At 50.1% G+C, this 15,288-nt stretch overlaps 1 protein-coding gene across 6 annotated transcripts in view; it reads left to right on the top strand.

Annotated features, from left to right (window-relative positions):
- LOC129381972 (uncharacterized) overlaps positions 1–15,288 on the top strand; it is a 227,328-nt gene that overhangs the window by 30,166 nt on the left and 181,874 nt on the right. For 5 of the 6 annotated variants that reach the window (XM_072284862.1, XM_055065289.2, XM_055065290.2 and 2 more), the window contains one exon: positions 9,305–9,394. The exons of the other annotated variant lie outside the window; for it this stretch is intronic. In XM_072284862.1, the coding sequence (XP_072140963.1) occupies positions 9,305–9,394 (90 nt within the window). The remainder of the gene's footprint in view (positions 1–9,304; positions 9,395–15,288) is intronic. 6 annotated transcript variants of the gene reach the window in all.

Genomic DNA, 15,288 nt, shown 5'->3' on the forward strand with positions numbered 1-15,288 from the left:
GGCGAGAACAGGGGAGCACTATGGTTTGAGGCGTGCGACATGCACAACGTCAGTGGAATTCGGGGCAGATGGGGCACTGATACTGACTGGGGCGATTTCGTGAGTAACTGGAGTCACGGCATGCAGCATTCGATAGGGGCCTGTGCACCGAGACAGGAGTTTTTCTCACAGGCCAGCGTGACGAGTTGGGGACCACAGGAGTACCAGAGATCCAGGTGAAAAGTGGACGTCTCTGTGTTGGCGATCGTACAAAGGCTGTTGCGTCTCTTGAGAGGTCAGGACGAGAGCGCAGGCGATTTCGCGTGCTTGGGCTGCCCTGGTGATGGCGTCAAGTGCGTACTCGCTGGTCTCTGCTACGGCGGATGGAAGGGAAAGCGTCCAGTGGTAATGTGGGTTCTAGGCCGAGCAACAGAAAGAACGGGGAATAATCGGCAGTGCCGTGACGCGAAGAATTATATCCAAAAGTGATATAGGGTAGGGCAAGGTCCCAATCAGTATGGTCGGATGAGACACACATTGCAAGCATGTCTGTTAGGGTGCGATTCAGACGCTCCGTGACACCATTAGTCCGTGGATGGTAAGACGTAGTCAGCTTGTGTTTGGTTGAGCAGGGGCCGTATAAAGTAAAACTATTCGAATGTGTTTTTATTTTAATCTCCTCACCTAAATCTTGCGTAACCGCCGACTCAAACGTCGGGCGGTCACCCGCAGGGTTGTCTGAGCAAACCAATCAAATTCTCCCTTCGTTCATAGGAGGTCACTTTAGTTTGCTTGAAAAAACGAATAGCATTGCCTGCACTGAGCGGCTTGTCTTATCTAATTGGCTCACAAGACGAGAGGAGCATGCTCAAGTGAAGAGGGATTCGATGCGTCCGAGCCACTGCACTGAAATTCGATAACCGGATGAAGAGGGTGGTGCCGGCGTCCGCGATTGGTCCGCTTTCTCTTCTTAGCTTGCCGTGGCTCGTCGACAATCGCGGCGGCATGCAACGGAAGCCTAAATATGATGCTAAAACGGATCCTCAGCAAATAATTCACAGAACGAGGTCGTAAACGTGCCCAAAGTTCTCGAAAACGTTACACGGCCATGCAATAAGATTTATTGCACACAAATAAACCCATGCGCTCCACCTGGGGGTGAGTAGCCAGTGCCGGAGCGATCAGCGGTAGCCATCTTTTATTCCTTTCGGAACGGTGTAGCCAGCGGCTATTGAGAAGGAAATACAGTTTTTTTTCGGCATATTAATGCATCTTTAACGCGTACACGCCACTTTGACGCGGCAAGTTCTTGCGGTTTTGCCGATGTCGCGTGAGAGGCAGGTGAAGTGGTTCCAGCCCGAAAACTTTTGACCAATAGCCAAGGGCTAAGGGCAAAGAGGGGTCAAATCAAAAATAATTTTTTGTTTTGTTCGGTCCAATTATGCATAATCAGTGTCTACACGTCATATCAGATGGGGAGCTATCGCCGGTTTCGTGACATCGCGTGACAAACAGGTGAAGTGGGGGTGGTCCAAAAAAGTTTTTGACCAGTCGCGCTGGGCTTATTGCCGAATTGGAATAGAAAAGTTTGGAATAGTTTTACGTTATAGCGCCCCAGGACTGCACGATGTCGGCAATTACTTTAGAAGGAAATGTCCGAGCAGGGTCAGTGAGCACTTGGTGTGGAGCACCATGCGTAAAAGAAAACTGGTGGCATCTGTGACGCAGCTTGTTGGAAGCACTCTGGTGATGGCCTAGCGCGTGGCGTAATCTGTTGCCAAAGCAATCCACTTGTGGCCAGACATGAATAGGGGAAAGGGCCAAGTAAGTGCAAGCCAACGCGGAAGAACTGCTCCGAAGAAATGTCGAGCGGCTGAAGGCACGCGGTTGGGAGCGTCGGTGGTGTTTTTCGGCACAGGCATTTCTCACACGCCGCAAAGTATTGTTACGGAAGTATGAACGAAAAGAGGATGAAGATCGCGAGACGCTGGCTGCAGCGGGTTGTTGGTGGTCAGCCATCTTAAATACTCAGACTCATTTTATATATATATATATATATATATATATATATATATATATATATATATTGTAAAGATAGTCTGCTATACTGCCAACATCTTCTCACAACATACTTTCACCAAAATATTGTTGAGAGGTGCAGGGTACCACGGTTGGAAACGGAGCTCCTCAATGGACGCCACATGACCGTCCGCACCATTAATGACGGTTAGCACGCGGCATCAACGTCGTTGCCGCCTTCTACGTCACCGTCGCATGCTACATCGCTGTCACCTTCGGTTGTTGTGCAACTCAAGGATCCTGGAACTTTCTGCGGGACCCATGGTGCCGACGTTGAAGAGTGGGTGCCCACGTACGAACGCGTGAGTGGAATCAACAGATGGAAACCTGCGCTTATGCTAGCTAACCTGTTGTACGACCTAAGAGGCACGGCAAAGGTGTGGTACGAATACCACGAAGAGAAGCTAACCAGCTGGGACCAATGCAAAGAGAAATTGACAGAGTTCCTTGGCAAACCAGCCGGCCGTAAAATTGCCGCAAAGCAGGAACTGGCCTCCCGTGCCCAATTCCCCACGGAGGCTTATGTCTCGTACATCCAGGACGTGTTGGCACTTTGTCGTAAGGCTGATCACGACATGACTGAAGCTGAGAACGTCGGGCACGTGCTTAAGGGCATTGCTGACGACGCGTTTAGTCTACTCATGTGCAAGATCTGCTCTACAGTTGATGCAATCATTAAGAAGTGCCGACAATTCGAGCAGGCCAAAAGCCGACGCGTCTTGCAGCCATTCGCCAGACTTCCCAATACTGCTGCCGCAACGTCGACGCGTGAAGATAAACCACCACAGCAGCATGCGTCGCCATCAGAGGACGTAGTGCGAATCGTTAGACGTGAACTGGATGTGATGGCGCCCGCATCTTTCTGTTCGCGTAGCCCTGATCCTACCACTTTTTCGGTTCCACTCGTACAAGCCATCGGTCACCAGGAACTTGAAAACATTGGTTGGTTTGTTTATTTATTTATTTATTTATTTATTTATTTATTTATTTATTTATTTATTTATTTATTTAACAATACTGCCGCTCTCAGCGGGGAGCCTAGCAGACGGACATGAACACTTTCTTTTCCGTACATATGTACTCGTGCGAGCTGCACAAAGAATGAAAAAGCAACAATATTCAACAAAATACAAAAGATAAGGTAGATAAGGTATTCAATAGAACACCAAACAACGCAGAATAAGATGAACAACAACCGGAGCACATCATAGACAAAGCAAAAATGTGAAATATTTAGGTACCACCAAGTGTATACAACTTTTTTTCTAAGTACTGTCAGTTTAACATTTACATTCACATTAGCCTGTACACTCTGTGTGTACTGTCGCCTATCCCAGAGCTAACGAACGCCCTTCTACTATTATCGCTCCACCCCGACGCTTTTCTCCGGGTAATCACAACCCGACTGAGTGGAGAACTGCGGACGACCAGCTGATATGTTTCACATGTCGCCGCATTGGTCATGTCGCCCGATACTGTCGGAACTCCTGGCCCTCAACACCTCGCACGCGGACCAACCTGAGCTGTTTTGATGGAAATGCCCGCAATGTTTCGCCCACCGCCGACTCTAACAGCGCCGACAACTCTGCTAGGAACATGTGGTACAGCCGCTCACCATCACCGCACGGACACCACTCTTGTTCACTGCAAACACGTCGACCATCTTCTCGTTTGACGCAGCCGCGTCGCCTTTCGTCCCCTGTGCCGTTTGGCCATACCCTTTCGGAAAACTAAGAAATGCAGCCGTCGGAGGTGGTACTGCATTGCCCACTACTTCAGCAAATCCTCTGTCTGTGCTCGCAAGGAGAACTGTATCAGACGTTAAAATAGACGGCGTACCTGTCAAGCACTCGTCGACACAGGAGGCCACGTTAGTGCGATGAGTGCTAGCGTACGTAGACGTTTAAAAAAGGTCCTCACCCCAGCAGCTACCCGACTGCTTCGTGTGGCCGACGGTGAGGTGATGGTTGTTCTTGAATGTGTATACCACGCGTTTAATTAAAGCCGGCCGCCCTACTTCTGCTCTCTTTGCTGTGATCGACAACTCCCCTTACGACGTTATCCTTGGAGTGGACTTTTTATCCACTCATTCTGCTCTCATGTACTGCGCGACCGGCGTTCTTTAGTTGGAACTCCTTCAACTCGCCGATGCTCCAAGCACCACCCCACAGCACTTGTGTTCGCTTCAACATGTGCGTCTGTCACCCTAGGCAGTTGCGCCACTTTGACCGCGCAGCCACAGGTTCCTGACGGTGAATATGTAATACCCTCTCCTGGAGGGCGTTTAGGGGTTACGTGAATAAATAAATAAATAAATGTCCTACGCCCCATCATCGACGTGCTTTTGAAGCGGTACGTTGCATGTCCGCGTAGGTTGGTAACGACGTCGTTCTAGCGCTTCTGGATTTCAGCCTGTGCCATCAAGTGATTCCCACCGGCATGTTCTTGACAAGCGTTTCTAGTGGTTCCGAATTTCACATTGAGTCTGTATGCCGTTAGTGGCTTATTACCACCAATTGCAGCTCACAGCTCTGTTTCCTTGTCGGACGACTACGCGAAAATGATTGCACCTGAACTCACATCTGCACAGGCCACGGACATACATCACCTGCTTGAATCGTACAGTGACATCTTTGATTTCGGCGACAGGCCTTTAGGGCAAACTGTCGTTCACCACCGTATAAACACTGGTGACACGTATTCTATTCGTCGGCGTCCCTATCGGGTATCGCATGGTGAACGTAGAGCCATCCAATCAGAAGTGGACAAAATGCTCCGCAAAGGGGTCACCGTGCCATCAGCCAGTCCTTGGGCTTCGCCTATCGTCCATGTGAAAAAGGAAGTGGTACCTGGCGTTCTTGCGTCGATTACCTCATGTTGCGTCGATTACCTCAGGCTCATGTTGCATATACATTGTAAATATAATCTTGTATACTTGTTACATCCCCGTACAAGTATTTCCAGAAGACGGAGCGGTCAAGGCCTGGCCAAAAGAAGCGTCGGTGAATCCGGTCGTAGGTGCTGGAGACGCCAAGGTGACCTGCCGTTGGTAAATCGTGAAGTTCTTGGAGAAAAGCTGACCGGAGGTCCATAGGAATGACGAGGAGCAGGGCAGGACCGTGGGGGCCTACTTTGTGGCGGTTTAATACACGATCCCGGTTAACGAACAAGTGAAGGGACGAATCAGAAGGCGAAGATTCCAAGCCATCAATGATGGCACGCAAAGTGGCATCCCGGCGTTGCTCGTCGGCAATTTGTAGCAGCTGAGAAACGGAGAAAACGCAAGCGTCGAATCGGGGTCAGGGTCGCCGAGTGATTTGTGCACTGAATATCGTGATAAACACGCGGGATGTCTCTGGCCCAGCTTTGGTCATTCGAGGATCACTATGTTGCATCTACTGCAGTAAACGACAATTCAGCCAATCCTCCTCTACCATCACAGTCGGCAACTTGTACCATCGCCGGCTTACAGAAAATGATTGCACCTGACATGCCGCCCGAGCACGCTCGTGAGCTCTACCGCGTTCTGTTTTCCTACCACAATATTTTTTACTTTAACGATCGTCCTTTGGCCAAACTACAGCTGTTAAACATCGCATTAATACCGGCGATGCCCCTCCTATTCATCGCCGCCCGTATCGACTGTCACTGGCTGAGCGTCAAGTTATTCACGCCGAAGTTCGCAAGATGCTTCCCAAGAACATTGTTGAACCGTTATGTAGTCCATGGGCGTCACCTGTTGTACTGATAAAAAAGAATGATGGCTCATGGGGCTTTTGCGTGGATTATCGGCACCTTAACAGGGTCACCAAAAAGGACGTGTATCCCCTGCCTCGCATTGATGACGCCCTTGACTGCCTCCACGGTGCTCACGGTGCTCGCTATTTCTCCTCTATTGGCCTTCGCTGCGGCTACTGGCAGATTGCCGTGGACGATCTCGACCGCGAGAAGACAGCTTTTGTAACACCCGACGGTCTTTATCAATTCAAAGTGATGCCGTTCGATCTATGTAACGCTCCTGCCAATTTTGAACACATGATGGACTTCCTTCTTCACGGTTTCAAATGGTCCACGTGGCTGGGCTACTTGGACGACGTTATAGTATTCTCCCCAACGTTCTCTACGCACGTCGAGCGCCTTTCAGCAGTCCTGGACGTTTTTCGTCGAGCCGGTCTGCAACTCAACGCATCGAAGTGCCAATTCGGCAGTCGCCAGATTACCGTTGTTGGACATCTCGTTGACGCGAACGGAGTGCAACCGGACCCAGGGAAGATCCATGCTGTTACGCACTTCCCTGTTCCAAAGAGTGTCAAGCTTGTGCGCAGCTTCATCGTCCTTTGTTCGTACTTCCGCCGTTTCGTGAAAAATTTCGCGGCCATAGCACGACCACTAACCAAGCTTTTGAAGAAAGACACCCCTTTCCAGTGGGGCGATAACGAGGCCTCCGCATTCTCGCATCTATCGACCTTCTCACAACGCCTCCCGTTCTGGCCCATTTCGATCCTTCCGCGCCTGCCGAAGTCCGTACTGATGCCAGCGGTCGCGGAATTGGCGCAGTAGTGGCACAACGCCAGCGCGGCCACCAGCGTGTTGTCGCTTACGCCAGCAGGCTCACGTCACCCGCGGAGCGCAACTATTCCATAACATAGCGTGAGCGTCTTGCCCCAGTTTGGGCGGTTGCGACGTTCCCTCCATACTTATATGGCCGGCCTTTTTCCGTTGTCACAGACCATCACGAGCTTTGATGGTTATGCTTACTGAAAGATCCTACAGGAAGACTTGGTCACTGGGCCTTACGGCTCCAAGAATATTCGAACTCTGTCACCTACAAATCTGGCCGACTACACAAGGACGATGACTGCCTGTCTCGCTACCCGGTACACGAGCCTGACGACGCCGACAGTAGTACCGCCAACGGCATTTTCTCTGCCTGCCTTCGCTAAGATCACCGATGCGCAGTACCGAGTCCTATTGCTGCGAGCATTCATCGAGCGTCTGCGCTCTACACCTACCGACGCATCCATTCGCTGATATGTCCTCCAGGGCGGCATTCTGTACCAAAGGAACTTCCTCCATGACGGATCTGATTTTCTTCTTGTCGTGCCAAAACATCTACGACAGACTGTGCTCTTTGAGATGCATGGCGCACCCACTGCAGGACATCTTGGGGTAACCCGCACGTACGACCTCGTCCGCCGCCGCTTCTATTGGCCTGGTCTCGCACGCTCCGTCCGACGCTATGTTGCTGCCTGTGATCCCTGCCAGCGTCGGAAAACACCTGAGGTGCTACCTGCCGGTCATCTCCAGCCGCTCACCGTCCCTGTGGAACCGTTCTTTCGTATTGGCTTACACGTCCTCGGTCCCTTTCCCACGTCATCCTCTGGGACCAAATGCGTAGCCGTCGCAACTGATTACGCCACCCGATACGCTATCACGCGGGCTCTCTCTACCAGTTGCGCCACTAACGTCGTTGACTTTCTTATGCGTGAGATTATCTTGCTTCATGGCGCCCCGCGACTGCTGCTTACTGACCGTGGTCGTAACTTCCTCTCGAAAGTTATCGCCGACATTGTGCGTTCCTGCTCCATTCAACACAAGCTGACTACCTCATACCATCCTCAAACCAATGGCGCAAAAGAGCGGTTAAACCGTACTCTAACCGATATGCTGTCCAAGCACGTTACCAAGTACCACCAAGACTGGGACATTGCCCTTAAATACGTAACATTTGCATATAATTCTTCCCGGCATGACACCGCCGGATTTTCTGCATTTTATCTGCTGCATGGTCTCGAACTGATATTGCCCGAACGAGAAAACCAGTCAAAAACACAAAGGACAAGATGAGATGTTCACACCACAACGATTGCCCCTTGACACGGGACTTCCTCCTGCTGCGATCTCTACAACCGAGTATGCGCGCGACGCCATCGCCCTTGCCGACTATGCATGCCAGCTCTCCCGTGCTCGACTGACGGCCTGGCAAACCACTCAGCAGCGTCAGTACAACGCCTGCCACCGTGACGTACAGTTTTCGCCTGGTGCGCTCGTGCTCCTGTGGTCTCCCTTCCGTCACGTCGGACTTTCACAGAAGCTCCTTTCGCGATACACAGGGCCCTACCGCATTATGCGCCAGGTGACGCCTGTGACGTACGAAATTGCTCCTGTGCGTTCAACCTCGTCCTCTACTCTGCCATCTAGTGATGTTGTGCACGTCAGTAGGCTGAACGCCTACTACACTGCTTCCGAGTCCGGCCTTTAGTCGCTCCGGAAGGGCGCTTTTGCCGCCGGGGGAAGTGCTACGGAACAGTATTTGCGATGACAAAAAGGCGACCAGGGTGAAGAAGACGACGATTAGAGGCTAGAGCGGGCGGTCGCCTCTTGGCCCAGTGCGGCGGATTTCCTTGTAAATATAATTGTATATAGGTTTTCGTCTGCGTCTTCCTACGTAACAGTATCTCCCGCAAGCATCTTGTCAACTTTCTTCTGTATGTCTTGGCGCACAGTAGGTAAGACGCGGTAAGGCCGTCCGGGAATTGGTCTGAAATTGGCGGTTTGTATCCTGTGCTTCACAACTGAGGTTTGATCCAGTGGCCGGTCATGAAAATTTAATATGTCCCGGTACGAGGCGAGAAGACAGCGAAGTGCGTCCGCATGGTAGGAAGGTAAGCAAGGATCATTGTCGTGAAAGATTCTAATACTCGGGTTATAGGGCCGCAACCAACAGAAATAGGTTACTCGATATCCCTAGTGAAGGCCCAAGTATGATAGTCGCAAGCGGGGGCCAAACTTCAAGAGATATGCCCTAAGGCAGCACTTTAGGGCCGATGTCTACATTCACCACAGGGAGACCGGTGCCAAGGTCTATTATACAGACAAGTGTCTGTGGGAATGTGACGTTCTGTGACAGGAGGCCGGTAGCGTCTGCGACATGATGAAATCGGCGTCCAGAAGAGGTGGATTGGATGAAACGGCTATAGAGGACACGGCTCGGTAAGCTAGAAGAACGTAATCGGTAGAGCATAGTCGACAAAGCGATATATATATATATATATATATATATATATATATATATATATATATATATATATTGAAAGTATACCTAGGCAGACCACTGGCGATTACAGGAACGAAAGTTTCGCTAGCAGAAAATAATGCTTCACTTCGGTCTTACGCACCAAGTCTACATGACAGCATTGCAGTAACGACCATAAATCACACAGGTGCTCATCTCTTTTTCTTGCAGGTAAAGCGCGGCTTGCTAGAAAATGTTGTACTTGGGACCAAAATACGGATCACCGCTACGGCCATTGTAATGGCGTTTATTATTTACGTTGTGAGTAACTTTTGTTGATCTGAGTCTGTTTTACTAACACGCCAGCGGATGTTGCGATGCGAGCGTTAAACAGGCGAAATCTAGACTGCTTATATAACACTTTTAGGCATAGTAATTCCGCATAAGATAACTGCATATAAGTGACTGATAAAATGAAGGAAATAACTTTTTCTTTAGAAAACTGACATATTAGCACAAAATATGGCTTCACCATCCTCATCATCATAATCAGCCTGGCTACGCCTACTGCAGGGCAAAGGCCTCTCCCATAGTTCTCCAGCTTCCCCGGACATGTACTAATTGGGGCCATGCTGTCCCTGCAACCTTCTTAATCTCATCCGCCCACCTAACTTCCTTCCACCCCCTGCTACGCTTCCCTTCCTCGGAATCCAGTCCGTAACCCTTAATAAGCATCGGTTATCTTCCATGCTCATTACATGTCCTGCCCATGGCCATTTCTTTTTCTTGATTTAACCAACGTGTCACTAACTCGCGTTTGTTCCCTCACCCAATCTGCTCTTTTCTTGTCCCCTTAACGTTTGACCGATCATTCTTCTTTCCATAGCTCGTGGCATCGTGCTCAATTTAAGTAGAACCCTTTTCGTAAGCCTCCAGGTTTCTGCCCCGTACGTGAGCACTGGTAAGACACAGCTGTTATGCACTTTTCTCTTGAGGGATAATGGCAACCTGCTGTCCATGATCTGAGAATGCCTGACAAACGCACCCCAGCCCATTCTTATTTTTCTGATTATTTCAGTCTCATGATCCGGATCCGCAGTCACTACCTGCTCTAAGTAGATGTATCCTCTTACCACTTCCAGTGCCTGGCTACCTATCGTAAACTGCTGTTCTCTTCCGAGATGGTTAAAGATTAATTTTTTCAGATTAATTTTTAGACCTGCCCTTCTGCTTTGCCTCTCCAGTTCAGTGAGTATGAATTGCAATTGGTCCCCTGAGTTACTAAGCAAGGCAATATCATCAGCGAATTGCAAATTACTAAGGTATTTTCGATTAACTCTTATCCCCAATTCTTCCCAATCCAGGTTTCTGAATACCTCCTGTTACACACGCTGTAAATAGCATTGGAGAGATCGTATCTCCCTGCCTGACGCCTTTCTTTATTGGGATTTTGTTGCTTTCTTTATGGAGGACTACTGTGGCTGTGGAGCCGCTATAGATATCTTTGAGTATTTTTACATACGGCTCGTCTACACCCCGAATCCGTAATGCCTGCATGACTGCTGAGGTTTCGACTAAATCAAACGCTTTCTCGTAATCAATAAAAGCTATATATAAGAGTTTGTTATATTCTGCACATTTCTCTATCACCTGATTGATAGTGTGAATATGGTCCATTATTGAGTAGCCTTTACGGAATCCTGGCTGGTCCTTTGCTTGACAGAAGTCTAAGGTGTTACTGATTCTATTTGCGATTACCTTAGTAAGTACTTTGTAGGCAACGGACAGTAAGCTGATCGGTCCATAATTTTTCAAGTCTCTGGCGTCCCCTTTCTTATGGATTAGGATTATGTTAGCGTTCTTCCAAGATTCCGGTACGCTCGAGGTCATGAGGCGTTGCATATACAGGGTGGCCACTTTTTCTAGAACAATCTGCCCACCGTCCTTCAACAAATCTGATGTTACCTGATCTTCTCCAGCTGCCTTCCCGCTTTGCATAGCTCCCAACGCTTTCTTTACTTCTTCTGGAGTTACTTGCGGGGTTTCAAATTCCTCTAGACTATTCTCTCCTCCATTATCGTCGTGGGTGCCACTGGTACCGTATAAATCTCTATAGAACTCCTCAGCGACTTGAACTATTCCATCCATATCAGTAATTATATTGCCGGCTTTGTCTCTTCACGCATACATCTGATTCTTGCCTATTCCTAGTTTATTCTTCACTGCTATTAGGCTTCCTCCGTTCCTGAGAGCACGTTCAATTCTATCCATATTATACTTCCTTATGTCAGCTGTCTTACGCTTGTTGATTAACTTTGAAAGTTGTGCCAGTTGTGTTCTAGCTGTAGGTATAGAGGCTTTCATACAGTGGCGTTTCTTGATCAGATCTTTCGTCTCCTGCTATAGCTGACTGGTATCCTGTCTAACGGAGTTACAACCGACTTCTATTGGCTTATTTATGGCTTATTTGCACATATGGCTTATATGGCTAATTTGCACATAAATTTAAGCATTTTTGTGCACGCCAGCCAAATGCTGCCACGTTTGTAATACCGCAAAAGCTTACCTTCGACGGGCTTGCGCATATGCACTCATAACCTTGCGCTCATCAACTACTCTAGAAGAGGAAGGACCTGTCGTATTTTTATAACGTATATTAAATTTTATTGGCCTAGTAAAATGCAGGCCTATATATAGCATGTTAGAAACAAACACGCAATAATTGCGAAAACTTGTCAAATTTACATTCTTTCAAATAGAGCCGAGGAATATGCAGTGTGTAACATTTTCTGAATATTGGAAATTGTCTTTTAGAAAACCATGCTGAAACGAAAAAAAAAGAAATTCGCCGTCGATTGCGATATTCTGTAATGCAAATGTTCAGCGCAGTTGTTTAGCTTTTTTGAATTCACTATATATAGTGGCGATGAATTCGTCTCTGAACGAGAGGGGTCTCATGGCGGCTGCGCTGTGCCTCTGCTCGGCCGGCTGGTTTAGCATCATCGGCAGACGAAGCATCTCGACCGATTGCGTTGCTCGTTGTTGATAATGAAAGTGAGCGCGGTAACGTGCAGCTCGCGCGGCGCACATTTTCTACTGGCGGAGGCACGGACGAAGTACCGCATGCGCAGTAGGTCCGAAGCCGACGTCAGCGCTTTGTTTGCTCATACGGTATCAGATGGACGCGCTCGCCGCATGCGTGACCGCCGCCTTGGAGAACGTCTCGTGCGGCACTGTGCTTTCCTCCTCACCCTTTTGCCATGCTCTCCTGCGCTTACCTCCGCTTACCTCGCCATGCTTCCGCTGCTGCTCTGCCTCTCCCGCCAGGCCGAGTTCGAGAGGGATCGCCTTCCTCACGCGCTCGTGCTGGGGCGATCGCTGTTTCCAGCCTATTTGTTGGGAAGCAGTTTAAGGACCCTGTCACCGAATCTGACAATGAGCGGTAGTCGACCTCGTCGCCTACTGCTGGTACAAATGAATCCGCTGTCCTGACAGCACTCAGCCCAGCCGCACACGTAGGTCGTTGTCCTGGGCACCACACTCCATCTAATGTCACTGGCGATGACATCGCAGAGCTGACGGCTGGCGCTACAGTGCTGCCGAAGACCGCCGGCGAAAGGAAGCGCCGCTTCCCACAGTTCGTGAAGTTCGCCCAATCAAACTCTGACGACAGGACTGCCTCCGACCATGTCGCCGACACCCTATTGCACCACCCCATCGGTCGTAAAGCCACCTTCCTCGCCTTGTCGAGAAACGTCATCGCCGGCCATCTCTCCTGCATTCAAGGCGTTATACGCGCTCACGTCAATTTCCGCCGCAATGTAGTAACTGCGGACGTTGCATGAGAAACTGGCTTGACGCCTCTCCTGAAAATGTGCGTTATCACCAACGTTCCAGTGCGGGCAAAAGCCCTAGCAACAACTCCTGTGTGGGCATCATCTATGGTGTCGACTTGTTCTTTGATGTCCACACAGTGAGGAACAACATTGAAGTCCCCGTGGCTGTACTGTCTTGCTCGAGTAGCGGTGCTAACGTGAGCGTTACCTTCGCCGGCAGTGCTGTCCCTACCAGCGTGTTGCTTTTCCAACAACGACGCCCCGTTCGCGCTGGACTGCCCAGGTCACCTCAATGCGACCGCTGCCGCGTGTATGGCCACGCCGGCCCTAGCTGCTCGCGCGACGCCCGCTGCCTCTGCTGCGGTGGGTCGCACGGAACTTGAGATTGCACCGCGCAGCGGCCACGTTGCGTGACCTGCAGCGGCCGCAATGCGTCGACTGATCCGCGCTCTCCCGAGTGGGAGCTCGAGAGAAAAACGGTCGTACTGCTGTCGTCCACCCAGCGGCCGCTTACGCGCAGGAAGGCGTTCGAGCTGGCCAGAGCCCGCGCCGCATCGCGCAAGCTTCATAAGACGCACACAGCCGCTCCCCGCTCGTCTGCGAGCGCTCATTAGACAGGCCCATCCTTGCCTGTCCTACAGCGACGCCCTGCGTGGCCACAGCAACCAAAGGGCTGTAGCAGAGCCAACACATTGACCTGCAACTGTTCCGAGCAGCAACCCTAGCGAAGCACTCATCGCCGCTCTCGCTAATGCACTCCGTGCCCGGATGGAACATTCCCCCAACATCGACGACACTGCTCGCCAAATGTGTGTTGCGGCTGTCGCCGCACAGGAGGTTCGGTAGACTACACGTCATACGTACTCCTGAGGAACTGGCAACCCCGCGAGCAGAACCAGGAACGAGCTCATCTATACGCTGTTCCGATGGTGTAGCACTGGTAAAAGAACAGGCTTATGCAGCCGAGCGCAAGCAGGAACTGCGTAACAAGGACCCGGCAGCCTACCAAGTCGTCGTCGCGATGAAGCCATTAATAAACCCATAATGAACCCATCGCGTCGTCGCGATGAACCCATTAATAAACACCGGGGCCGCACGATTTAGCTTCCCTGGTTAACCATCTGTATGGAGTGCTTGGGCGGTGATTTTTCTGGTACACGTTACAGATGACTGGAAGCTTGTTTCAACTGACACTTGAAGAAGTAAGTCAGAGATAGTTTAAAGATCCGGAGTAAGCCAACGGCGATTCACCTCAGCACTCCTTCCACGCCAGTTACAGCGTGCCTCCCAGACAACCGCACATCGGTTATGGCTCAAGAAAAAGAATATTGACCACGTGTACACTGTATAGAATTTGTTAGGGTTGCAACTTATATCTATCTATATATATATATATATATTAAATTATGTGATTTTACGCGCAAAAACAGTTTCTGATTATGAGGCACGCCGTAGCGGAGAACTCCAGAAAATTTCGACCACCTGGGGTTATTTAACGTGCACCTAAATTTAAGTACACATGTGTTTTCGCATTTCGCCGCCATCGAAATGCGGCCACGATGGCCGAGATTCGATCGCGCGACGTCGTGCTCAGCAGGCCAACACCAAGCCACTGAGCATCCGCGGCGGGTGCGCCTTATTCTACAAACAGGGTTCAGAGATTTACGATACGCACATAGCCGCTCAAGGCTCGTCTGCGAGCGCTCAACCTAGCCTGTCCTACAGCGACGCCCTGCGTGGCTACAGCGCCCAAGGAGCTGTAGCACAGCCATCACACGGACCTGCAGCTGTTCCGAGCAGCGACCATCGCTCATCGCCGCTCTCGCTGCTGCGCTCCGTGCCCGGATGGAACATTCCCCCAACATCGACGGTTACGAGTTACGGTTATGACTGCTTTTCACCTGCTAACAAACGCTCAACGCTAGCGCTCGGCGAAGGACGCGCCTGCATATATCTCATGTTTCTCAATTGTTATCGACGGCTCTATACTTTATGTGTTGTTAGCAGACCTTGTGTAATCTGATTGTATGCGGGACGCGAATTGTGTAGGAGTTTCTAGAAGGCACGCTGGTACCAGCGATTACGCTGGAACCTTGCAAAAGCAATGTATAAAAACTGGCGTGCTTGACACGCATATAAAACTTTCGACGATCGCCTACTGTGTTCATCGCTATCGTTGATCTTTCACTGTTGCTTGCTTTTAGGGACAGAAGTTTGCTCAATCAAGAATTAGTTTAAGCATTCACAGTTTAGCTGCTGTGTTCTTGACCACCACTACAACGTGGCAATAGGCTCAGTCAGGAAGAGAATGCGCTAGGCAAGTAGCATTTTGCGACCTATTGGCTATGCTAGGGTCGGGCGTCGTCCCAGGCACGGCAA

The sequence above is a fragment of the Dermacentor andersoni genome, chromosome 10, assembly GCF_023375885.2.
Source record: "Dermacentor andersoni chromosome 10, qqDerAnde1_hic_scaffold, whole genome shotgun sequence".
Taxonomy (NCBI): Eukaryota; Metazoa; Arthropoda; class Arachnida; order Ixodida; family Ixodidae; genus Dermacentor; species Dermacentor andersoni.